Genomic DNA, 27423 nt, shown 5'->3' on the forward strand with positions numbered 1-27423 from the left:
TGAACTGCAGGAGATTGTCTTGACCATGTCTACATGCCTAAATGCACTGAGTTGCCGCCATGTGATTGGCTGATTAGAAATTAAGTCTTAACACACAGTTGGACAGGTGTACCTAATAAAGTGGCCAGTGAGTGTATATTCCTGTGTCTGCTAGCAGGTACATTCTAATTGAAGCCCTAGGCTTTTTTCCGGCCCCCTGCTGGCACGGCTCCGTACCTGAGCTTTGAAGCTCTGTTTTGGGCCTATTCTCATTATCACACCAATGGCCCTGCCTATTTAGCATTGGAACACTAAATCCTGCTTGTATTCACTAAGTACACAGCACCTGGGGGTATAGAAGCTGCCTGTAATTCCTGAACTTAGACCAAAATGGATGCCGAGCTCAGACATGTGGCCCCATCTCTAAGATGGCGGCTGCTCCTTCATCACAGAGCCTTATAAGGCAGTCTAATCACCAACAGAGCTGCTGCACACAAATATATCCTCCCCTGTCACTGCACACTGTACTGTTGTGTTTTACAGTGACATTCGCTATCAGCAGAAGGAACTTTTTTTGTTTTTGCCTGCCTAAACACTCTCCCTATTGAGAACGATCAGCAGCAACCTCTCCCTATGCTAAGATTGGCAGAAGTAAGATGGCGGTCGGCGGTCACGGCCTTTTATAGGCACTGTAACGTCACACAAAGCCAGACAATCACTTGAATGCCCTTCTGTAATATGGTGGGGGCCGCTGCCTACGTAATCCCGTTGCCCACAGTGTGCGTCCTTGATGATTGGCTGAGAAAAGGCGCTGGAAGGATTGTGGGAAATGCGACTTTGGCGCTCAAGTCGGTGACCTCACGCTATGGTCGGGTTTCGATCGGCGAAACCCGACTTTAAGCCAAAGTCGTCGGATTCTGAATTTGGCTGACCCGTTTCGCTCAACTCTAGTTTGTGGTGTTCATTCTGCCTCCCAAATATCGAATAAAAAGAAACCAATCAATGTTATGTATGCGAAAATAATACCAATTCTCATCTCACAAAAACAAGTCCCCACTCAGGTCCATCATCTGTCAATGGAAAAACAGAGGTTCCCGCACTATTAGTGGCCCAAAGGCTGCTGAAAAGCAACAAGGTTTCTATAAACCAATCCAGCAAAATCCGCTCTCACTTCGGAGTCTTGCAGTGTGCGCAAACAACATTTAGGATCCCTGTATTGAGCAATATTATAGTGAGAAGAACCCACTTAATTTGCGGTGTCTCCTGGAGCACAATCTGGGCACTATGTGCTGGGTAAGAAAATGGCAAATGTGTAATTTTCACTCTCCAACATCCACTGTGTGTTAATTTCAGGAAAGTGGCTGTGGAGTCAAAATATTCACTCCACCTACACACGTGGTCAAAATTGTTGGTGCCCCTCGTTTAATGACAGAAAAACCCACAATGGTCACAGAAATAACTTGAATCTCACAAAAGTAATAATAAATCAAAAATCTATAAAAATTAACAAATGAAAGTTAGACATTGCTTTTCAACCATGCTTCCACAGAATTTAAAAAAGTAAAACTCATGAAATAGGCCTGGACAGAAATGATGGTTCCCTTAACTAACATATTTTGTTGCACAACCTTTTGAGGCAATCACTACAATCAAACGATTCTTGTAACTGTCAATGAGACTTCTGCTCCTCTCGACAGATATTTTGGCCCACTCTTCAAGAGCAAACTGCTCCAGTTCTCGTGTTTGAAGGTTGCCTTTTCCAGACGGCATGTTTCAGCTCTTTCAAAAGATGCTCATTAGGATTTAGGTCAGGGCTCATAGAAGGCCACTTCAGAATAGTCCAATATTTTCCTCTTAGCCATTCTTGCGTGTTTTTAGCTGTGTATAGCGTCATTATCCTGCAAGACCCATGACCTGCGACTGAGACCAAGTTTTCTGACATTGGGCAGCACATTTCTCTCTAGAATCCCTTGATAGTCTTGAGATTTCATTGTACCCTGCACAGATTCTAGACACCCTGTGCCAGATGCAGCAAAGCAGCCCCAGAATGCAACAGAGTCTCCTCCATGTTTCACAGTAGGGACAGCATTCTTTTTGTGATATGCTTCATTTTTCCGTCTGAGAACATAGAGCTGATGTGCCTTGCCATAAAGTTCCATTTTTGTCTCATCTGTCCATAGGACATTCTTCCAGAAGCTTTGTAGCTTGTCAACATGTAGTTTGGCAAATTCCAGTCTGTTTTTTTGTTTTTTTTTCAACAATGGTGTCCTCCTTGGTCGTCTCCCATGAAGTCCACTTTGGCTCATACGACAGATGGTGGGATCTGACACTGATGTTCCTTGAGCTTGAAGTTCACCTTTAATATGTTTAGAAGTTTTTCTGGGCTCTGTTACCATTCATATTATCTGTCTCTTTGATTTGTCATCAATTTTCCTCATATGGTCATGTCCAGGGAGGTTGGCTACAGTCCCATGGATATTAAATTTCTCAATAATATGTGCAACTTTAGTCACAAGAACATGAAGCTGCTTGGAGATGGTCTTATAATTTTTACCTGTAACATGTTAGTCTATAATTTTCTTTCTAATTTCGTGAGACAACTCTTTCCTTCGCTTCCTCTGGTCCATGTTGAGTGTGATACACACCATGTCACCAAACAGCACAGTGAGGATCTGTAGCCTCTATACAGGCCACTCACTGATTCCAGGATTGTAGACACCGGTGATGCTAATTAGTGGACACACCGCAATTTCACATTCTGTGGAAGCATGGTTGAAAAGCAATGTCTGACTTTCATTTGTTTATTTTCATAGATTTTTTATTTATTATTACTTTTGTCAAATTTAAGTTATTTCTGTGACCATTGTGGATTTTTCTGTCATTAAACGATGGGTACCAACAATTTTGACCACGTGTGTATAGATTATAACCTTCAGTGAATTAATTAATAACATGGAATTACTTTATGGGGATTTCGACTATTCTGGTTTTCTGTCATTTAGTTATATTAGGGCTTCTGCATATGGTGTGTCCAATCTCATCTGGGATCTGTTCCTGCTGTCCAGCTGGAGTAATCTGCTCCCTACTTCAGCCAACTGGAAAGTACAACAACCTACTAAAGCGCAAAGCACATGGCCGGAATCTGCCAGATACAGCGCTGTTCTCCTCTGGTTCAGTCCTCTGTGCTCAGCTTGCGGCTTGTGTATTTGTTTGCGGTTGTGACCGTGGCCCATTTACTGACTACTCTTGTGTCTTCTGATTCTGTATTCTGTCCTTCTGGTTCTGACCCAGCTACCTGACTATTCTTCTCGCCATCTAACACCACAGAATAGCAGGTAACACCATGGTACAAGCCTAGGGGTCCCTGTGTAAGGTCAGATCCATGTAAGGGTGTTAAAGGGCGATGAGCAAGGCAATCCTTGGGATATGGAAAGCAGAGAAGATAGAGCCAAGCATGTTCATGGTGGACATCTTTTGAGCTGCCAGGTGACCATGAACAGAGCTCCCAATACATTGTGTCTGCAAACTATTCCAGCTAGATCTGCATTCAAATAGCTAAATGGCGCTCCTTCCCTACTGAACACTGCCATGTGCCCAGACGGTAGTGTACAACCGTATATAGGGTATTTGTAAGATCCATTTGTTTTCTATTATCCTTTGTGAATAATTTACCACCACATAAAGTGACACACGTCAGATATTAATAATGGGGCCTGATTAGGAACACAAAACTGACTGCAGGAAGAGGTTAAATCAGAGGATTTTGGACACTACTGTAATCTAAAACTGTGACTATAGACAATAATATCTACTGAAATGATCAAACTCCACAGTCTCCATCAGTAAAAAATGAGTAGCTAGTGGTAAAACCTCTCTGGTGTAATTAGAGTATGGGGCTCGGTGACGTCACAATCTAAACTATCGTAAGGGCCAATATTTTCTGTCAGATAGAATCATAGAATCGTAGAGTTGGAAGGGACCTCCTGGGCCATCTGGTCCAACCCCCTGCTCAAAGCAGGATTTGCTAAATCATCCCTGTCAGATGTCTGTCCAGCCTCTGTTTGAAGACTTCCATTGAAGGAGAACTCACCACTTCTCGTGGCAGCATGTTCCACTCACTGATCACTCTAACTGTCAAAAAGTTTTTTCTAATATCTAATCTGTGTCTCCTCCCATTCAGTTTCATCCCATTGCTTCTAGTCTTTCCTTGTGCAAATGAGAATAAAGTTGATCCTTCTACAATGTGACAGCCCTTTAGATATTTGTAGACAGCTATTAAGTCTCCTCTCAGTCTTCTCTTTTGCAAACTAAACATTCCCAAATCCTGCAACCTTTCCTCATAAGACAGGGTTTGCAGACCGGTCACCATTCTGGTCGCTCTTTTCTGAACTTGCTCCAGTTTGTTGATGTCTTTTTTAAAATGTGGTGCCCAAAACTGGACACAATATTCCAGATGAGGTCTGACCAAAGAGGAGTAGAGGGAAATAATGACTTCACGTGATCTAGACTGTATGCTTCTGCTAATACATCCTAGAATTGCATTTGCCTTTTTGCTGCTGCATCACACTGTTGACTCATATTCAGTCTGTGATCTATTAGTATACCCAAGTCTATTTCACATGTGCTGTCACTTAGCCCTATTCCTCCCATTCTATATATGCTTTTTTCATTTTTATTGCCCAGATGTAGTACTTTGCATTTCTCCCTGTTAAAAACCATTCATGAAGAAATATTACACATTTATAGAGAACTGTGTATAAAAGTGCAGAGCTGAGAGGTCTTAAAGGGAACCTGTCAGCAGGATTGTGCTCAGTAACCTGCCTGCCCACCATGTACATACACACACACGTACTCACACACACATCTCCAGCACAGGCCACAAACCACCCTCTTTCCTGCCTGCTGTGACTGCACGGAGGTGGGTGCACAGGCAGCTGCGGGACACACACACACGTACACACACACCCACATGTACACACACACATACACTTCCCTCTCGATGCGATAACGTCGGGCACACCTCTAGTCAACAATAATATCAATGCTATTATATGCATTATGTAAATATGGGGGGCAGGTCAGTGAGGGATCAGCGACCTGTCATAAGCCAGCACAGATGAATATGTAATCAGCGCACCACATAAAGCCCCGCCCACAGCCCCACCCACAGCCCCGCCCCAGAGTACGAGAATCTCATTAACTGAAAGCTACAAATACAGAATAAACAACAGTAAATCAGAGTCGCCCTCATTTATGGTGGACCATTGGAGCTACTATGGATCCTGAGCAGAAGATTAGAGAAAATAATATTGCTCCCCATTTCAGGAGAGATTGTGCAGTAATCTGAATTCCTTAGGATCAAAAACAATGTAATTTATGACGTGGAGGGAATCCATGACACCAGGGCTGGAGCCAACACATCTCCTGCAGGCGGGAATAAATGTATATTACAGCTATTAGCCACGCACAGCTTAGAGATCTATCATGGCACAGGTGGAATGTTTGTCCTGGAGATTATCACAATCCTCCTGGAAGTTAGTTGGTTTTAATACAAATTGAAAAGTCAGGATAAAGGGAAACTCTGCTGTTATTGTACAAAAATTCACACTTAGCCTAAATGTGCAGTGAGGTTATGTGCACACGTTGCGGAACTCCCGTGGAAGTTACCGAGAGAATTCCATTCCGTGGGAAAATCGCATTTTAAATTCCCGCGATTTTCCCGCGGAAAAACTAGCGTTTTGCAAGCGCAATTAGCTTGCAGAATGCTAGCGTTTTCCAAGCGATCTGTAGCATCGCTTGGAGAACTGATTGACAGGTTGGTCACACTCGTCAAACATAGTGTTTGACAAGTGTGACCAACGTTTTACTATTGAGGCTGCCTATGCGGCATCAATAGTAAAAGAGCTAATGTTAAAAATAGTAAAAAAATAAATAAAAAAATCGGGCCATATTCACCTTCCGGCGTCCCGCGCAGTGTCCCCAGGCCTCCACGATCCTCCGGCAGGTCCCGTTCCCAGTGATGCATTGCGGCAATGACCTTTGACGTCGCTACATGATCACGACACACGACGTCAGCAAATGCATCGCAATGCATTACTGGAAACGGTAGCTGCCGCTTGTATCGCTGAGGCCTGGGGACGCTACGCGGGACGCCGGAAGGTGAATATAACCTGATTTTTTAATTTTAATTCTATTTTTTACAGGGATATGGTACCCAGAGCCTGGAGGACAGTCTCCTCTCCTCCGGACCGTGGGTACCATCCGCAAATGTTCTGCTTACTTTTCGCATGGTGTGCACAGCCACATGCGGAAAGTAAGCAGAACAATGCATCCCTATGTGGGCGGATGTGAACGCAGCCTTACTGTTGTTAATTATAAAAGGAAAGTTTGGCCAGAAAGACTGGACCTGGTCTTGTAGGGACCATGAGACATTCAGCAGCACAGAAGGGAGAGAAGATTCATCCGATAACATCTCAGGGATCTAGGAAGCCAACAGAATCATTACCCTCCGCTTTCTCTTACATGCCCAGCAGAAGATTTTTCTTCAAAGTGATTTTCTATCTTGTCAGCACATTCTACGTACGCTGTCATTTGGCTTTATAGTTACAGATCTGGGAAGGTAACGGTCAGCGTCTCCTAATGTGAAGGAGAGAATGGCTAATTCCTGTCTCTTTGTCTTGAGAATAAACTTCAGTTGTGTGCAAGCCTTTACTGAGAAAGGAGTAGACATGTAAGGCCGGTATCACACTACTGTGTGTGATGCGAGAAACTCGCACGAGTCTGTCGCATCAACAGCCATGTATTTCTATGCAGCCGCAGCTCCGGTCCTGAGTACAGGCAGCAGCGCCGGATGTTGATGTGAGAGACTCATGTGTTTCTTGCATCACACACGGTAGTTTGATTCCGGCCTAACTCTGTATTCGGTGTGACTCTTTAAGCGCGCACTCGGCCTATATTGGGTCAGGTACAAGTAATCATATAGATCTCGCTTTAAGGGATCACCCTCACACTAATCCCAGGGGGTAGGTGGATCCTCCAGGTTGTAAGTTCTATAGAAAAGTCCTTTCAATGCCCAAAGTCATTTGAACAGTTTTGGGTGGAGGAGAATGTTGTGGTCTAGAGGCAAAATGGTGATCATGGTAATACTGCCGGACTACACCACCGATAAAGCAGCCACAGCCGGTGACTGAGAGGAATCTGTGACTTCTCTGCATTCAGTGGTTACTACTCACCTGGGTAGTCATATGTGGGAATCTCCTCTTTACACCGCTCATCATCTCTCACATCTGTCTCTGTAGTATTAATATGGGTCAGATCTTCACCCTGAAACAAATATTGTAAAAGTCACCGACAGATGGAGAAGTCCCATCTAGGATCAGCTCTAATCCTGCCATCTCCACCGTTCTCATTACACAAGTATAAAACATATAATACTGGGGGATAAAACAAGACTGAGCACAAGACCTTCACAGCCGTCTACACATCATAGGGGAGATCTCCTGACACCTTCTCTCCATCTACCTGATGATCCTGAGGAGCACTGGGATCTTCTTGGTTACAGTCCTGTGGAAGAAGAGGACGAGGACATCTCTCTGGTGTTGTCCTCTTACTGGATAGATCTGGAGGAAACACATACAGGGACTGAATTCATTCTCTACATACAGATAATTATAGGCCGTGTGTATTTAGTCCTGTCTATTACCTGGAGATGTGAGGGGCTGGGGAACCTCCATTATGACGTTCTTGTACAGATCTTTGTGTCCTTCTAAATACTCCCACTCCTCCATGGAGAAATAGACAGCGACATCCTGACACCTTATAGGAATCTGACACATACAATGATACCGTCATCCCCCGATCCCTTCATAGCGTTACAGTATAATGTCCCAGCATTCCCAGCAGTGTCACCTCTCCAGTCAGCAGCTCAATCATCTTGTAGATGAGTTCTAGGATCTTCTGGTCATTGATGTCCTCATGGGTCAGGGGGTGAGGTGGAGGCCCTGTGATTGGGCTCAGGGGTCTTCCCCATCCCTCAGACACAGGGTCCTGACAGCGATCACCAGAGGTCTTCTTCACCACTGTGTAATCCTGGTTATGGAGAGACACATTAATAAATCTCACTACAGACATTTCCAGAGTCCTCACCTCTCCAGTTCTGTCCATCTGTTATTCCCATAGATAAGAATGATGTAATGTGAGGTCATCAGAATCTCTCACCTCTCCAGTGAGACGGAAGAGGATCTCTAGGGTGAGGTGTAACATTCTCTCCGCCATCTTGTCTCTGTCCATATCCATCCTTGATGGGTAAATCAGGAAAATTCTCTTCTGTAGAAGATCTTCACTGAGAGGATCCGATATTGTAGAGACCTGAATGAGAAGAAGATGATCTGATGTAACATCATAAGAATCCTGTGTAATAATACAACGACAGCAGCAATCTGCAGAGTCGGGACATATGACTCTGCCAAATATATATATATATATATATATATATATATATATATATATACACTCACTGGCCACTTTATTAGGTACACCTGTCCAACTGTGTGTTAAGACTTAATTTCTAATCAGCCAATCACATGGCGGCAACTCAGTGCATTTAGGCATGTAGACATGGTCAAGACAATCTCCTGCAGTTCAAACCGAGCATCAGTATGGGGAAGAAAGGTGATTTGAGTGCCTTTGAACGTGGCATGATTGTTGGTGCCAGAAGGGCTGGTCTGAGTATTTCAGAAACTGCTGATCTACTGGGATTTTCACGCACAACCATCTCTAGGGTTTACAGAGAATGGTCCGAAAAAGAAAAAAAATCCAGTGAGCGGCAGTTCTGTGGCCGGAAATGCCTTGTTGATGCCAGAGGTCAGAGGAGAATGGGCAGACTGGTTCGAGCTGATAGAAAGGCAACAGTGACTCAAATTGCCACCCGTTACAACCAAGGTAGGCAGAAGAGCATCTCTGAACGCACAGTGCGTCGAACTTTGAGGCAGATGGGCTACAGCAGCAGAAGACCACACCGGGTACCACTCCTCTCAGCTAAGAACAGGAAACTGAGGCTACAATTTGCACAAGCTCATCGAAATTGGACAGTAGAAGATTGGAAAAACGTTGCCTGCTCTGATGAGTCTCGATTTCTGCTGCGACATTCGGATGGTAGGGTCAGAATTTGGCGTAAACAACATGAAAGCATGGATCCATCCTGCCTTGTATCAACGGTTCAGGCTGGTGGTGGTGGTGTCATGGTGTGGGGAATTTTTTCTTGGCACTCTTTGGGCCCCTTGGTACCAATTGAGCATCGTTGCAACGCCACAGCCTACCTGAGTATTGTTGCTGACCATGTCCATCCCTTTATGACCACAATGTACCCAACATCTGATGGCTACTTTCAGCAGGATAATGCGCCATGTCATAAAGCTCGAATCATCTCAGATTGGTTTCTTGAACATGACAATGAGTTCACTGTACTCAAATGGCCTCCTCAGTCACCAGATCTCAATCCAATAGAGCATCTTTGGGATGTGGTGGAACGGGAGATTCGCATCAGGGATGTGCAGCCGACAAATCTGCGCCAACTGTGTGATGCCATCATGTCAATATGGTCCAAAATCTCTGAGGAATGCTTCCAGCACCTTGTTGAATCTCTGCCACGAAGAATTGAGGCAGTTCTGAAGGCAAAAGGGGGTCCAACCCGTTACTAGCATGGTGTACCTAATAAAGTGGCCAGTGAGTGTATATATATATATACATACACATATCTATATATATAATTTCACCAAAGAAAGTAAGGACTGCAGCACTCACTGATCCATATTGAAAGTCCGTAGTTTATTTGTAGCAAAAGTGTAAAACTTCATGGCCGGGAGGCTGAAGAAAGGAGTGAGCAAACTCTGACGACGGCCTAACAGCGCTTCCACGGGTCAGCTATACAGTGGGGAAAAAAAGTATTTAGTCAGTCAGGAATAGTGCAAGTTCCACCACTTAAAAAGATGAGAGGCGTCTGTAATTTACATCATAGGTAGACCTCAACTATGGGAGACAAACTGAGAAAAAAAAATCCAGAAAATCACATTGTCTGTTTTTTTTTCATTTTATTTGCATATTATGGTGGAAAATAAGTATTTGGTCAGAAACAAGCAATCAAGATTTCTGGCTCTCACAGACATGTAACTTCTTCTTTAAGAGTCTCCTCTTTCCTCCACTCATTACCTGTAGTAATGGCACCTGTTTAAACTTGTTATCAGTATAAAAAGACACCTGTGCACACCCTCAAACAGTCTGACTCCAAACTCCACTATGGTGAAGACCAAAGAGCTGTCAAAGGACACCAGAAACAAAATTGTAGCCCTGCACCAGGCTGGGAAGATTGAATCTGCAATAGCCAACCAGCTTGGAGTGAAGAAATCAACTGTGGGAGCAATAATTAGAAAATGGAAGACATACAAGACCACTGATAATCTCCCTCGATCTGGTGCTCCGCGCAAAATCCCACCCCGTGGGGTCAGAATGATCACAAGAACGGTGAGCAAAAATCCCAGAACCACGCGGTGGGACCTAGTGAATGAACTGCAGAGAGCTGGGACCAATGTAACAAGGCCTACCATAACACACTACGCCACCATGGACTCAGATCCTGCAGTGCCAGACGTGTCCCACTGCTTAAGCCTGTACATGTCCGGGCACGTCTGAAGTTTGCTAGAGAGCATTTGGATGATCCAGAGGAGTTTTGGGAGAATCTCCTATGGTCTGATGAAACCAAACTGGAACTGTTTGGTAGAAACACAACTTGTCGTGTTTGGAGGAAAAAGAATACTGAGTTGCATCCATCAAACACCATACCTACTGTAAAGCATGGTGGTGGAAACATCATGCTTTGGGGCTGTTTCTCTGCAAAGGGGCCAGGACAACTGATCCGGGTACTTGAAAGAATGAATGGGGCCATGTATCGTGAGATTGTGAGTGCAAACCTCCTTCTATCAGCAATGGCATTGAAGATGAAACGTGGCTGGGTCTTTCAACATGACAATGATCCAAAGCACACCGCCAGGGCAACGAAGGAGTGGCTTCGTAAGAAGCATTTCAAGGTCCTGGAGTGGCCTAGCCAGTCTCCAGATCTCAATCCTATAGAAAACCTTTGGAGGGAGTTGAAAGTCCGTGTTGCCAAGCGAAAAGCCAAAAACATCACTGCTCTAGAGGAGATCTGCATGGAGGAATGGGCCAACATACCAACAACAGTGTGTGGCAACCTTGTGAAGACTTACAGAAAACGTTTGACCTCTGTCATTGCCAACAAAGGATATATCACAAAGTATTGAGATGAAATTTTGTTTCTGACCAAATACTTATTTTCCACCATATGCAAATAAAATGAAAAAAAAAACAGACAATGTGATTTTCTGGATTTTTTTTTTCTCAGTTTGTCTCCCATAGTTGAGGTCTACCTATGATGTAAATTACAGACGCCTCTCATCTTTTTAAGTGGTGGAACTTGCACTATTGCTGACTGACTAAATACTTTTTTTCCCCACTGTATATAATCGTCCAATTCTGTCTGTCTGTAACGGAAATCCCACGTCGCTGATTGGTCGCGCCTGGGGACATCACTGAAGGTGGAGGAAGATGGCGCCCGCAGCAGTCCTCCATAGGAACTTACCAACGATGTGCCCTGCCTTAACTTGAGCAGAGGAGGGCGAAAACCTCCGGTCAGCAAGGGGCAAGCCTAAGGCAGGACGCAGATGCTGTTCAGAAGGAAATCTCCACACCGCCCAAACACCGGGTAGCAGTGATGTCACCACAGAGTAGGAAGATGGCGCGTGCAGCAGGAAGAGACGGAACTTTCACCAGCGGTGTGCCCATGGAAAACAAGGTCAGATGAGGGTCCAGCCCCCCCGGTCTGCAAGGGGCAATCCCAAAGTCGATCCCAGAAGCCTTTCCAAAGCAATTTTCTACACCGCCCGAACATACATATTTGGCAGAGTCATAACTCCCGACTCCGCAGATTGCATGCTGTCGTTGTAGGCCCAGACCAGATGTTATGGAGATGAATGAGGGAGACCAAAGTTGAAAAATAGACTTTCCTACACTTAACAAGACCTTGATGAGAAGTATATACATCAGATGGCAGGCACAACACTTTATGAATGCTTCTTCTGCATTATGCAGTCAGGAACTTTCCGGTGACATGCGGCAGTACATAACCTTTGTTATAAGCCACAATAGAGCAGCAAACCTGAGCTAATGACCTCTTCCTGCTCTTTGTCTCCGCTATGCCCCCTGCCTGGAATCCGAATTCTTACTGCCATTATATCTTTGCTTTCCTTCAGAACGTACTATCTGATGTCTCCCTCCTGGCACACAACACCATATCAATTCAGGAGGACGGCAATCAGATAGACCAAAGGCCTGGATTTCTCACTTTCTATCTGACTCATCACAAGGAAATTGTTCTCCTGTGTGGCCATGTAGCTCAGTATGAGGTCCCCACACAGTATGACGGCCCCACAGCACCTCACACAGAACTATGGCGAGAGTTGAGCGAATATTTCAATGCTCGGTTCACGATCGCCGAATTTGCAATATTTGCCGATTTAATCGCAGAATATAGCCGAACATTGCACAACACAAAAGCCGGTGTTTCCCAAGCTGTGTGACATTGTGGTAAACTCCGGTGTAGCACTTCTGATTGGCAGTAAAATCATCCCTGCCGGTCACAGAGCCGTGGTTCCCATGTTGTCAGAACACAGCATGACCGCTCAGCTGTGATCGGAAGTAAAAAGCTCATCTCCGGTCACTGGTGTCAGCTCTAATCCTGCCATCTCCACCGTTCTCATTACACAAGTATATCAATCAATCAATCAATCAAATTTATTATCGCCAAGTACATATTACATATACAAGGAATTCTTTGTGGCAAAGAGGCAACATAATATATAACAACAGATACAACACGTAACATCTAACAAGACAGATACAGTATATAGTCTACACATGACGATTTAATTGTTGAAAAGAGAGTGGATAGAAGCTGTTCATATGGCGGTTGGTGCTGCATTTGGGGACTCTGAAGCAACGTCCTGAAGGGAGTAGTTGGAATGAGGAGTGTCCCGGGTGAGAGGGATCGGATGAAATTTTCAATGCGTGGGATCGAATACTCTTATCATAAAGATCCTGGATTTTAGGCAGGGGGGAACCTATAATTCTCTCTGCTGTTCTGAAAGTCCTTTGTAAGCGGAGTTTGTCATGCGCAGTGGCTCCCACATACCAAACTATCAGAGAGGAACAAATCACAGATCTGATGACAGCATTAAAGAATAAGATCAGAGCAGATTCTTAGACAAACCATATCTTTTCAGCTGACGCAGGAAGAACATCCTCTGTTGTGCTTTTCTTATAACAGCATCCATGTTTTTCCCCCATTTAAGATCATGAGAGATGATAACACCAAGGAATTTGGTCTCTGTGACCCTAAGAACCACTTCGTCATGGATGTAGATTGGAAGTATCTCATGTTGATCTTTCCTAAAATCCACAACCATCTCAGCAGCTTTTTTAGTGTTGAGTACAAGATTATTGGCTTTACACCAGTCACATATTCTTTCCACCTCACTCCGATACAAGTCTTCAGCATTTCCCCTGATGAGACCAATCAGTGTTATATCATCGGCAAATTTCAAGATTTTTACGGAGTCTGCTGAAGAGATGCAATCATTCGTATAGAGAGAATACAGTAACGGGGACAAAACACACCCCTGAGGTGCCCTGATGTTTGTGACCAAGGTGTCCGAAGTGAATGGTCCAACTTTTACACTCTGTATCCTGGCTGTCAGGAAGTTATAAATCCACAAGCATAAGTTGAGAGGGATTCCAAGAGCTACCATTTTCTTATGAAGTAAATTCGGATCAATGGTATTGAACACTGAGCTAAAGTCCATGAAAAGAATCCGGACATATGAGTGCAGTTCATCTGTATGATCCAAAATGTACTTCAGTGCCAGATTGACAGTGTCGTTTGCCGAACGATTCTCCTTATAGGCAAACTGAAGCGGGTCCCATAGCTTCTGCGTGAATTTTATCAGGTGAGTAATGGGAAGCAGGGTGTGTTGCAGTCTGCGCTAGCCGAAATACACAAATCACCTGGGATGCAAGATGTAGTAGCAGTGTACTCCTTTATTTCCTCCTACGCGTTTTGGCGCCCTTCCTGGCACCTTCCTCAGGGATATCACTGAGGTACAACGCACTCTTTCAGTGACACATTGTATATATTTGTCAGTATAGGGGCAAGCTGGGTAGCACATACTTTCAGACACATTGGAGATACACCATCAGGGCCAGGTGCCTTTTTGACCTTAAGTCCCTTTAGGATGCATATCACCTCTGCCTCGGAGATCACTACTTGGGTGTTGCACAATGAATGATCTTTATATGAACAGACTGAGGAGCTTAGAGATGAATAGCCACTGTGTGTAGAGCTTGCCTCAAATCTGCAGTAGAATTCATTTAACTCTGCTGCCAGACTTCTGGTGGCGTTCACTATAGTGGGGTGGCTTTTATAATTGGTAACCTCTCTTAATCCTCTCCATGCAGATCTAGTATCTTTTGGTGAGAACCTTTCCTCCAGAATCTTTGCATACTCGTGTTTGGCTAACTTGATCTCTTTAGATAGCGAGTTCCTAAGTTTCTTGAATTCAGTAATATCGCCTGCTTTATAAGCCTCCTCTTTTCTCTTACGGATCAACCTGACTTTATTTGTAAACCACGGCTTGTTGTTTCCCCGAAAGTGGACAGATTTGGATGGAATAAACGTGTCTTCACAAAAACGGATATATGAGGACACTGCATGTAGTTGCAATTTTGCCTCCTCAGACCATGTCTTCTTTGTATAAACTGTAGGTTTGGATGTTTTCAACCTTTGCCTGTAGGCTGGAATTAAATGAATTAGACAATGATCTGAAAAGCCCACTGCTGCTCTCCTCACTGCCCTGTAGGCCCCTTTTATGACTGTATAGCAGTGACAAGCGTATTGTTCTCTCTCGTGAAGCAGTTTATATGTTGAGTAAATTTGGGGAGATCCAGGTTGAGTTTTCCTTTGTTAAAGTCCCCCATTACGATCACAAATGCTTCTGGAGATCCTTTCTCCCATTCTGATATTTTGCAAGCTAATTCACCAATAGCAGCTTTAACAGATGCTTGAGGGGGAATATATACTGCAACCAGAACCATAGATGAAAACTCTCTTGGAGAGTAAAAAGGTCTAAAATGGAGTGCAAGGTACTCTAGATCTGGAGAGCAACTTTTTCCCAGTATGTTAACATCACAGCACCAGCTAGTGTTGATGTAGAGACATACCTCACCCCCCCTTTGTTTACCTGAAGCTACACAATCACGGTCAGCTCTGTAGATAACAAAACCAGGTAGATCCAGACTGCAATCAGGGATGGTCTCATTCAACCAGGTCTCAGTAAAACAAAGAGCAGCTGAATTGGCCATATCAGATCTCATGTTACAAAGTAAGCTCAGATCCTCCATTTTGTTAGATAAGGAACGGACATTAGCCAAGTGGAGTGAAGGAAGAGCTGTTCTGGACCCTCTCGTCCGAAGGCGTGCCAGGACGCCTCCTCTCCTACCTCTCTTGCAGTACACCTCCACAGGTTTCACAGAAGTAATGGATTTTATGTACTCAATTGTTGAATTAGCAATCATGCTCCAAGAAGGGGAGTCCATGAGAAATTGCGGATGATTCCAGAATAATAAATCGTCCCTTGAAATCATAAGAGTAGGTTTACAGAGTGCAGTGGCCATGATTACACTCAGCTTGCAGCTATAAAGACTGAACAGTCACAGCTTAGCAGAGTTAAATGTACAACTTTCTATAAAGTATAAAACATATAATACTGGTGGATAAAACAAGACTGAGCACAAGACCTTCACAGCCATCTACACATCATAGCGGAGATCTCCTGACACCTTCTCTCCATCTACCTGATGATCCTGAGGAGCACTGGGATCTTCTTGGTTACAGTCCTGTGGAAGAAGAGGACGGGGACATCTCTCTGATGTTGTCCTCTTACTGGATAGATCTGGAGGAAACACATACAGGGATTGAATTCATTCTCTACATACAGATAATTATAGGCCGTGTGTATTTAGTCCTGTCTATTACCTGGAGATGTGAGGGGCTGGGGAACCTCCATTATGACGTTCTTGTACTGATCTTTGTGGCCTTCTAAATACTCCCACTCCTCCATGGAGAAATAGACAGCGACATCCTGACACCTTATAGGAACCTGACACATACAATGATACCGTCATCCCCCAATCCTTTCATAGCATACTGTATAATGTCAGTCTGTCATTCCAAGGATGTCGTTCTAAGGATAACATCTGAAATATGCCTGAAAATGACTCCCTGCTATAGATGCTTCATTATTATTATTACTATGCTTCACTATTACTATCACTCTGACAATCGATCTGCTTCATGCACAGGTATGTGTTCTGGCTGCAATACCATCATCACCCATCTTTCCTGAACCCCAATCACCCTGTATCTGTCTGCTATCAATGGTATGTGTCCCGGCTGCAATACCATCATCACCCATCTTTCCGAAATCCCAATCACCCCAGTATCTGTCTGCTATCAATGGTATGTGTCCTGGCTGCAATATCATCATCACCCATCTTTCCTGAACCCCAATCACCCCTGTATCTGTCTGCTATCAATGGTATGTGTCCCGGCTGCAATACCATCATCACCCATCTTTCTTGAACCCCAATCACCCCTGTATCTGTCTGCTATCACTCGTATATGTTATGGCTGCAATACTATCTCCCTTTGCATTTCCTCTTGTGACTTTAATTAATCGTCTCCTGTGTCTGCATCCAGTCTCCCTTTCTGATCACACCTGGGCCCTTTCATATGCTGTTAAGTTAGTATAAATTCAGACTTAGAGGTCTGTCATTGCAAGGATGTTTTCTAAGGATAACATCTGAAATGAGCCTGAGGTGACCAGAAGGTACGACTAACCGCTGCATTTACATGTTCTAAATTTCTTTTGCCTTCTAAATTACTATCACCATGCTGACATATGCACTAACAATTTTGACTCTACTACTCCTTACTCGCCTTCGCTATCCTCAAACCCCAGCACCCGCTAACCAAATAATAATCTCTCCTTCCCTCTTGCCTCCCCACCTGACCTCAGAGCTCTCCTAATAAAATACAAAGCAAGCCACCCACCCTTCTTCTCCCATATGCTCTCCCTCTCTCTGCTTCTCCTCACTGCTGGTGACATATCTCCCAACCCTGGACCCCCACAGCCCATACCTCCCATCATTACCCCCTTCTATCGTTCCCAAACCAACACAAACACCAGAAATCTTTCCCACCTCAAATCCGTGCCCTTGACACCCACCACCCTGCTCCCACTCTTTGGATCACTCCGTCTGCAATAAACTCCATGTGATTCACGACCTCTTTACCTCTCGTAATTTTTCCTTCCTTGGCCTCACCGAAACATGGCTGACACCCTCCGACACAGCCTCTCCTGCTGTGCTAGGATACGGCGGCCTCCACTTCATCCATACTCCTCGCCCTGGCAACAGACATGGCGGAGGAGTGGGCCTTCTCCTTTCTTCCAACTGCACCTTCAACCCAATCCCACCTCTTCCCTGCCTTGTCCTCCCCTTTTTGAAGTCCACTCTGTCCGCATCTACTCTCCCTCCAACCTCCAAGTGGCCGTCATATACCGACCTCCAGGCCCGACCACTGCCTTCATTGACCAATTCTCCACCTGGCTCCTTCACTTTCTCTCTGCTGACATTCCCACCATCATCATGGGTGGCTTCAACATCCCCATTGACACCCACCATTCAGCAGCCTCCAAACTCCTGTCCCTTACTTCATCTTTTGGACTTACTCAGTGGTCCTCCTCAGCCACCCACACAGACGGACATACATACATTAGACCTGGCCTTCACCCGTCTCTGCTCTCTTTCTAACTTCACCACCTCCCATCTCCTTTTATCTGACCACCATCTACTCACTTTCTCATCCCTGTCCTCCTCACCTGTCACCGATGTCCAGAAGCATGCGCACCCCCGCAGAAACCACACACATCTAGACACTCGCATACTCTCTGACTCTATTCTACCACTGTCCTCCATATCTTCACTCCACGACACTGCCACTACTTTCTACAATGCCACTCTTGCATAAGCCATCAACTTGGTCGCCTGTTGTGAATTCGTTTTCTGGCCTGGTTTTGAGTACCCTAAGATCTGCGGTTTAGGCTGGTGTTATGAATGAGTCACCATAGGAGGCAAAAACAGAAATGCTAGCTAAGTCCAGAAAACCAGAGAAGTTGGCAGCTATCGGATTGCAGACCCCTGAACCTATCAACAACAACTAGCAGTAGCCGTGGGGGGTTCCTACGATGCCCTAGACCCCTCGATCACAGCCGGAGAACTGCCTAGCCTAAAGACAGAAAGGGAAATCTAAACTGCCCCAGAGCAGACCCCAAAGCAATAGGCAGCCCCCAACATATAATGACGGTGAAGCAAGAAGAAAAAACACTAACACAGATAGAAAGATAGATTGAGCAAATGATGGGGCCCAAGCTAACTAGATAGGACAGGATAGGAAAGCTGCTGTCTGCAATCCGCGAAAAACCCTATCAAAATAAGAGCCAACAGACTGACAGGGAAAAAGGCCCTGAAGACGCTAGGCTTCAAAAAGACTATGTCAGTACTCAGGTATTTTCTGAAGACAGAGCAAAGCGACAAAAAGGAATTCAGCTCACCCCAGCAGGGAATGGCAGAATCCAGAAAAGCAAGGCAAACTAAAACCAAGACACAAATGCAAAAAGGCAAAGCAGAAAACTTAGCTTTTGAGGAGCAGGAATCAGACTGGTCTCCTAGAATTCCACAGAGAAGCCACCAGCGAAGCAGAAGGGCATCGGCTGCCTTATATCCAGTCAGAGATCCCCGTCGCCCAGTCATCCTCTCCCAGCTCAGGTGCTTGGTAATCAGCCTCACTACCTTCCTTCACCAGAAGAGGGAGTTCATCAGACCTCAATGGCGAAGGGGAAAACGAACTCATAACAGTACCTCCCCCTTGAGGAGGGGTCACCGAACCCTCATCCACGCCACCAGGGCGACCAGGGTGAGCCCGATGAAAGGCACGCACCAATCTTTTGGCATGAATATCAGAGGCAGAGACCCAGGAATTATCCTCCTGACCATAACCCTTCCACTTAACCAAATACTGGAGTCTCCGTCTAGCCAGACGGGAATCCAGTATCTTCTCTACCTCATATTCCATGTTACCTTCAACCAATACAGGGTCCGGAGGTGCCACCCCAGGAACTGCTGGTTCAACAAACCTCTTCAACAAGGACTTATGAAACACATTATGGATTTTAAATGTGACAGGAAGAGCCAACCGAAAAGAGACCAGATTAATGATCTCCAAAATCTTGTAAGGCCCAATAAATCTAGGCTTAAACTTAGGAGAAGCTACCTTCATAGCGATACTTTTTGATGATAACCAAACCATATCACCAACCTTAAACTGGGGACCAACGGTCCTATGTCGGTTGGAAAACCACTGGGCCTTTTCCTGGGAGAGAGATAACTTATCCACCACTTGGTACCCAGATCTGGTGCATTCTCTCCACCACAGTGTCAACACCTGGGCAGGCAGAAGGCTCCACCTGCCCTGAAGAAAATCGAGGATGAAACCCAAAGTTACAAAAAAAAGGTGACATCAAAGTGGCAGAACTAGCTCTATTATTTAAAGCAAATTCGGCCAAGGGCAAAAATGAAACCCAATCATCCTGATCAGCGGAAATAAAACATCTCAAATACGACTCCAAGGTCTGGTTTGTTCTCTCCGTCTGCCCATTGGTCTGAGGGTGAAACGCAGAGAAGGACAACTGAATTCCCAGCTTGGAACAGAACGTCCTCCAAAATCTAGACACAAACTGAACTCCTCTGTCAGATACAATGTTCTCAGGAATCCCGTGCAAGCGAACCACCTGTTGCAAAAACAGGGGCACCAACTCAGAAGAAGATGTCAACTTAGGGAGTGGTACAAGATGAACCATCTTAGAGAACCTATGACAAATCACCCAAATAACAGTCATTCTCTGAGAGACAGGCATATCAGAGATGAAATCCATGAAATATGGGTCCATGGCCTCCTGGGGACTGGCAAAGGCATCAACAACCCACTAGAGCGAGAACAAGGTTTAGACCGGGTGCAAGTCCCACAGGACTGCACAAAATTCCTGACATCACGAGACAAGGCGGGCCACCAAAAAGACCGACTCACCAGATCTCTAGTACCAAAAATACCTGGATGACCAGCCAATGCAGAGCAATGAACTTCAGACATCACTCTCTTCTTCCACTGGTCAGGAACATACAACTTTCCACTGGGACAACGCTCAGGTTTGTCCTCCTGGAACTCTTCCAGAGCACGTCTCAAATCGGGCGAGATGGCAGAAAGAACTACCCCTTTGCCTAAGATGGTAGCAGGCCTGGTCACCACAGGAGAATCAGCAAAGAAGCTCCTAGAAAGAGCGTCAGCCTTGACATTCTTAGTGCCAGGAAGAAAAGAGACCACAAAATCAAAACGTGTAAAAAACAAGGCCCATCTAGCCTGTCTAGGGTTCAAGCGTTTGGCCGACTCCAGGTAAATCAAATTCTTGTGGTCAGTGAGGACCACGACTTGATGTTTAGCTCCCTCCAACCAATGTCTCCACTCCTCAAATGCCCATTTCATGGCTAACAGTTCCCGATTCCCCACATCATAGTTACGTTAAGATGGGGAGAATTTTCGGGAAAAGAAAGCACAGGGATTCATTTTAGATGTTACAGGATCCTTTTGGGACAAAACAGCTCCTGCACCAATCTCAGAAGCGTCCACCTCTACCTGGAACGGCAGTGAGACATCAGGTTGCCGCAAAACCGGGGCAGAAGTGAATCTTCGCTTCAGCTCCTGAAAGGAAGAAACAGCCTCCGGAGCCCAATTCAACACATCAGCACCCTTCTTAGTCAGATTAGTCAATGGCTTGGCAATACTAGAAAATTTTGCTATACATTTCCGATAAAAATTAGCAAAACCCAAAAACTTCTGAAGGGCCTTCAAAGAAGTGGGCTGAACCCAATCATAAATGGCCTGTACCTTGGCCGGATCCATTTCAATAGTTGACTGAGACAAAATAAATCCCAAAAATGAAATCCTCTGTACCCCAAAAAGGCATTTCGATCCTTTGACATACAGGGAATTCTCCCTCAAGATCCGGAACACCGTCCGAATATGTTCCACATGAGAATCCCAATCCTTGGAGAAGATCAAAATATCATCCAGATAGATAAGCAAAAATTTATCCACAAAGTCTCAGAAAATGTCATTCATGAAGCACTGGAAGACAGAAGGGGCATTAGTGAGCCCAAAAGGCATCACCAGGTACTCAAAATGTCCCTCTGGAGTATTAAACGCCATCTTCCATTCATCCCCATGCTTAATGCGGATAAGATTATACGCCCCCCTGAGGTCAAGCTTGGTAAACCAGCAAGCACCTTTAACTCTGGAGAATAGATCCGAAATCAGGGGTAACGGATACTGATATTTAATAGTAATTTTGTTGAGGGCACGATAATCAATACAAGGCCTTAATGAACCATCCTTTTTGGCCACGAAAAAAAACCCAGCACCTAATGGTGAAGAGGATGGTCTAATATGACCCTTCTCCAATGCCTCCTTAATATAGGATCGCATAGCCTCGTGCTCGGGTACAGATAAATTGAAGAGCCGACCCTTGGGAAATCTACACCCCGGGCTCAGTTCAATTGCACAGTCATAACTCCTATGAGGAGGCGAAGACGCAGACTCATTCTCACTAAATACATCATAAAAGTCCGCCAAATAGTCAGGAACATCATGCGACTGAGGAGAGGTGGAAAAAACCGGAGCCTCACTAAGGGCACACCGACAACCCCAACTCACCACAGACACAGATTTCCAGTCCAAAACTGGATTATGAATTTGCAACCAGGGAAACCCCAGAACAATGGTATCATGCAAATTATGCAACACCAAAAATCTGCAATTTTCTTGATGGTTTGGGGCGACCCGCATTACCACCTGGGTCCAAAACTGAGGTTTATTTTTTGCCAAAGGAGTAGCATCAATCCCTCTCAAAGGGATAAGCGTCCGCAGAGGCGTCATCGGAAATCCACAATGTTTAGCAAAATCCAAGTCCATTAGGTTCAGGGCTGCTCCCGAATCCACAAAAGCCTTGGCGGAAAATGTGGACAGGGAGCAGATCAGAGTAATTGCCAGAAGAAACTTAGGTTGAACACCACCCACAGAAAACGTGTGTGCAAAACATTTCTCTCCTTTAGGACAGACAGAAATAATATGTGAGGCATCTCCACAAAAAAAACACAGCTTATTACGCTTTCTGAACTCCTGACGTTGCTCCCTGGACAAAACTCTATCACATTGCATAGGTTCAGACACTTGTTCAACAGGTGGCAACACCTCTCGTGCAGTCCTGCGTTCACGTAAACGCCGATCAACCTGAATGGCTAATGACATAGAATCGTCCAGACCAGAGGGAACAGGAAATCCCACCATAGCATATTTTACGGCTTCTGACAAACCCTTCCGAAAGAGAGCTGCCAAGGCATTATCATTCCAGGCAGTAAGGACCGCCCACTTTCGGAATTTTTGACAGTACAATTCTGCAGAATCTCGACCCTGGCTCAATGCCAACAGGGTCTTTTCAGCCTGATCAATAGCATTAGGCTCGTCATACAACAACCCCAAGGCTTGAAAAAATGCGTTCACATTAGTCAGACTAGGATCATCAGGTTTCAAAGAAAACACCCAATCCTGAGGATCGCCACGCAGCAAAGAGATGACAATTTTAACCTGCTGCGCGGAGCTCCCTGATGAGTTAGGCTTCAAGGCAAAAAATAATTTACAATTATTTTTGAAATTCAAAAATTTAGACCGATCCCCAAAAAACACATCAGGAGTAGGGATCTTTGGTTCAGCAGCATGTGAATGAGCAAGGTAGGCGGAAATTCCCCGCACTTCAGCAGTGAGCTGCTCCACACGATCAGACAATTGCTTTATCTCCATTGAGAGAAAAAAAATTCCCCCTACGGCCTCAGAGATATAGAGGAAAAAAATATACACACTTTTTTTTTTTTCTTTTTTCAATTCTTTCCTGCTATTGAGTACCCTAGGATCTGCGGTATGGCTGGTGATTCTGTTATGAATGAGTCACCGTAGGAGGCAAAAACAGAAATGCTAGCTAAGTCCAGAAAACCAGAGAAGTTGGCAGCTATCGGATTGCAGACCCCTGAACCTATCAACAACGACTAGCAGTAGCCGTGGGGGGTTCCTACGATGCCCTAGATCCCTCGATCACAGCTGGAGAACTGTCTAGCCTAAAGACAGAAAGAGAAATCTAAACTGCCCCAGAGCAGACCCCAAAGCAATAGGCAGCCCCCAACTTATAATGACGGTGAAGCAAGAAGAAAAAACACTAACACAGATAGAAAGATAGACTTAGCAAATGATGGGGCCCAAGCTAACTAGATAGGACAGGATAGGAAAGCTGCTGTCTGCAATCCGCGAAAAACCCTATCAAAATCATAGCCAACAGACTGACAGGGAAAATGGCCCTGAAGACGCTAGGCTTCAAAAAGACTATGTCAGTACTCAGGTATTTTCTGAAGACAGAGCAAAGCGACAAAAAGGAATTCAGCTCACCCCAGCAGGGAATGGCAGAATCCAGAAAAGCAAGGCAAACTAAAACCAAGACACAAATGCAAAAAGGCAAAGCAGAAAACTTAGCTTTTGAGGAGCAGGATTCAGACTGGTCTCTTAGAATTCCACAGAGAAGCCACCAGCGAAGCAGAAGGGCGTCGGCTGCCTTATATCCAGTCAGAGATCCCCGTCGCCCAGTCATCCTCTCCCAGCTCAGGTGCTTGGTAATCAGCCTCACTACCTTCCTTCACCAGAAGAGGGAGTTCATCAGACCTCAATGGTGAAGGGGAAAATGAACTCATAACAGGCTGGTGAACTAAAACCTCAGGAGGCACCGCAGATCCTAGGGTACTCAAAAGCAGGCCAGAAAGCAAATTTACAACAGTTGTGGTCAGCCAGCCCCGGCGGGGGCTGTGCTGAATTTCCATCCCTATGTTACTTTGGCCTCTTTTTGCTCTGCTTTCAGAATATACCAGAGTGCTAATATAGTGGGCAAAGTCTAGTGACTTCAGTATTTTTCTATCAGACGTGTTGGGCATTTTTTGCAGTGTTTTTTGCGTGATTGCAGACAGTGTCTTTCCTTTCCTGTCCTGTCTAGTTAGTGTGGGCCCCATTGTTTGCTCAGTCTATTTTCCTACCTGCATTTGTGTTTTCATCTTGTCTCACCGACAATATATGTTTGGGGGCTATCTATTCCTTTGGGGTCTGCTCTGGGGCGGTTTAGATTTCCCCTTTCTTGCTTTAGGCTTATTTAGTTCTCCGGCTGTGTCGAGGCGTCTAGGATCATCGTAGGTACGCTCCACGGCTACTGCTAGTTGTGTGGATAGGATCAGGGGTCTGCAATCCAGTTAGTTACCAACCTCTCTGGTTTTCTGTGGCTTAGCTAGGGCCTGCTCTCCTCCTCGGTGGCCCAATCATAACAGTCGCCCCTGTCATGCCTAACAGAGTGCGACGAATCAACAGACAACCCTGGCACAATAATACCACCAAAAAGCTTCGGCAAGCATACAGAATTGCAGAACGGCAATGGAAGAAAACACATTCCCAAGACGACTTCACTGCACTCAAACAAGCAACACTTGCATTCAAATCAGCTCTCACCTCTGCTAAACAGGCCTACTTTACATTCCTTGTATCTTCCTTATCCCACAACCCCAAACAGTTGTTCAATACTTTTAACTCCCTCCTCTGCCCACCACTGCCCCCTCCAACCTCCCTCATCTCTGCCGAGGACTTTGCGCGCACTTTAAAAAACCAAGATAGACCAAACACAGCATGTCTTTATTGCTCAACCACCACAACCCCTTTGCACACCAGACCAATGCCCAAACCCCATAACCTCCCTATCTAACATCACTGAAGGGGAGCTTGCTCATCTTCTTTCCAAATCACACCTTACCACTTGTGCACTTGACCCTATGCCATCCCACCTCCTCCCAACCTCACCACCACACTTATCCCATCCTTAACCCACCTCTTCAACCTATCACTAACTTCTGGTACCTTTCCTTCTGCTTTCAAACATGCCACAATCACGCCTATCCTTAAAAAGCCAACCCTCGACCCAACAGCCACGTCCAGCTATCGCCCAATATCGCTGCTCCCATTCGCTTCTAAACTCCTTGAGCTGCATGTCCAAGATAAACTTTCCTCCCACCTCTCATTTAACTTGCTCTTTGACAATCTACAATGTGGTTTCCACCCCCATCAATCCAATGAGACAGCCCTGACCAAAATTACTAACGACTTACTTACAGCCAAAGCTAACGGACAATACTCTATACTCCTCCTTCTAGACCTGTCCTCTGCTTTCAACACAGTTGACCACTTCCTCCTACTACAGATCCTCTCCTCCTTCGGCATCAAAGACCTCGCCCTATCCTGGATCTCCTCATACCTCTCCAACCGCACATTCAGTGTCTCCCACTCCCACACTACCTCCTCATCCCACCCTCTCTCTGTTGGAGTCCCCCATGGCTCTGTTCTAGGACCCCTACTCTTCCCAATCTATACACTTGGCCTGAGACAACTCATAAAGTCCCACAGATTCCAGTACCACCTTTATGCCGATGATACTCAGATCTACCTCTCTGGCCCAGATGTCACCTCTCTGCTCTCCAGAATCCCGGAGTGTCTATAAGCCATATTCTCCTTCTTCTCCTCTCGCTTCCTCAAACTCAATGTGGACAAATCTGAACTAATCATCTTTCCCCCATCTCACAGATCTTCCTTACCCGACCTTTCTATAAAAATTGACATCACGCTTTCCCCCCTACCGGAGGTCCGCTGCCTCGGAGTAACCCTTGACTCTGCCCTGTCCTTCAAACCGCACATCCAAGCTCTCTCCACCTCCTGCCGCCTCCAGCTCAAAAATATTTCCAGAATCCGTCCCTTCGTCAACCCTCAATCTACTAAACTACTTGTGCATGCCCTCATCATCTCCCGCCTCGACTTTTGCAACATCCTTTTCTGTGGCTTCCTTGCTAACACCCTTGCACCTCTGCAGTCCATCCTTAACTCTGCTGCCAGACTAATTCATCTCTCTCCTCACTACTCCTCCGCTTCTCCCCTCTGCGAATCTCTTCACTGGCTTCCATTCACTCAGCGTATCCAATTCAAATTACTTATACTGACCTACAAGGCCATCTATAACCTGTCTCCTCCATATATCTCTGAACTAATCTACCGATACCTTCCCTCACGTAATCTCTGGTCCTCCCAAGACCGCCTTCTCTCCTCCACTCCTCACCCAACCGCTTCTAAGACTTCTCCCGAATAGCCCCCATCCTCTAGAATTCCCTGCCCTAACACGTCCGGCTATCAACCACACTCGGATCCTTCAGACGGAACCTGAAAACCCACCTCTTCAAAAAAGCCTACAGCCTGCAATGATCCCCTCTGCCTCCTCACCACTACTAGAGCTACCGCATAACCATCACTGGAGCTGCTGCCACCCCCCAAACCTACTGTCTCCTTCCCCACCATCCTGTAGCATGTAAGCCCGAAAGGGAAGGGTCCTCTCTCCCCTCTGTATCAGTCTGTCATTGTCAGTTTGCTTACTGTAAGTGATATCTGTAATTTGTATGTAACCCCTTCTCATGTACAGCACCATGGAATCAATGGTGCTCTATAAATAAATAATAATAATAATAATGTCCCAGCATTCCCAGCAGTGTCACCTCTCCAGACAGCAGCTCAAACATCTTGTAGATGAGGTCTAGGTTCTTCTGGTGATTGATGTCCTCATGGATCAGGGGGTGAGGTGGAGGCCCTGTGATTGGGCTCAGGGGTCTTCCCCATCCCTCAGGCACAGGGTCCTGACAGCGATCACTAGAGGTCTTCTTCACCACTGTGTAATCCTGGTTATAGAGAGACACATTAATAAATCTCACGACAGACATTTCCAGAGTCCTCACCTCTCCAGTTCTGTCCATCTGTTATTCCCATAGATAAGAATGATGTAATGTGATGTCATCAGAATCTCTCACCTCTCCAGTGAGACGGAAGAGGATCTCTAGGGTGAGGTGTAACATCCTCTCCGCCATCTTGTCTCTGTCCATATCCATCCTTGATGGGTAAATCAGGAATATTCTCTTCTATAGAAGATCTTCACTGAGAGGATCCGATATTGTAGAGACCTGAATGAGAAGAAGATGATCCGA

At 45.4% G+C, this 27423-nt stretch overlaps 1 protein-coding gene across 2 annotated transcripts in view; it reads right to left on the reverse strand.

Moving 5' to 3' along the window:
- LOC141082239 (uncharacterized) overlaps positions 1–27394 on the reverse strand; it is a 54156-nt gene extending 26762 nt beyond the window's left edge. For both annotated transcript variants that reach the window (XM_073566179.1, XM_073566178.1), the window contains exons 1-9: positions 27250–27394; positions 26941–27120; positions 16136–16259; positions 15955–16052; positions 8197–8346; positions 7888–8067; positions 7682–7805; positions 7501–7598; positions 7212–7302 (exon numbers count right to left, since the gene is read on the reverse strand). In XM_073566179.1, the coding sequence (XP_073422280.1) occupies positions 7212–7302; positions 7501–7598; positions 7682–7805; positions 7888–8067; positions 8197–8346; positions 15955–16052; positions 16136–16259; positions 26941–27120; positions 27250–27327 (1123 nt within the window). In that variant the 5' untranslated portion in view covers positions 27328–27394. The remainder of the gene's footprint in view (positions 1–7211; positions 7303–7500; positions 7599–7681; positions 7806–7887; positions 8068–8196; positions 8347–15954; positions 16053–16135; positions 16260–26940; positions 27121–27249) is intronic.
- Between the last annotated feature and the right edge of the window lie 29 nt (positions 27395–27423).

This window comes from Dendrobates tinctorius, unplaced genomic scaffold (assembly GCF_039654945.1).
Source record: "Dendrobates tinctorius isolate UK_male_01 unplaced genomic scaffold, ASM3965494v1 ptg000017l, whole genome shotgun sequence".
In the NCBI taxonomy this organism is placed as follows: Eukaryota; Metazoa; Chordata; class Amphibia; order Anura; family Dendrobatidae; genus Dendrobates; species Dendrobates tinctorius.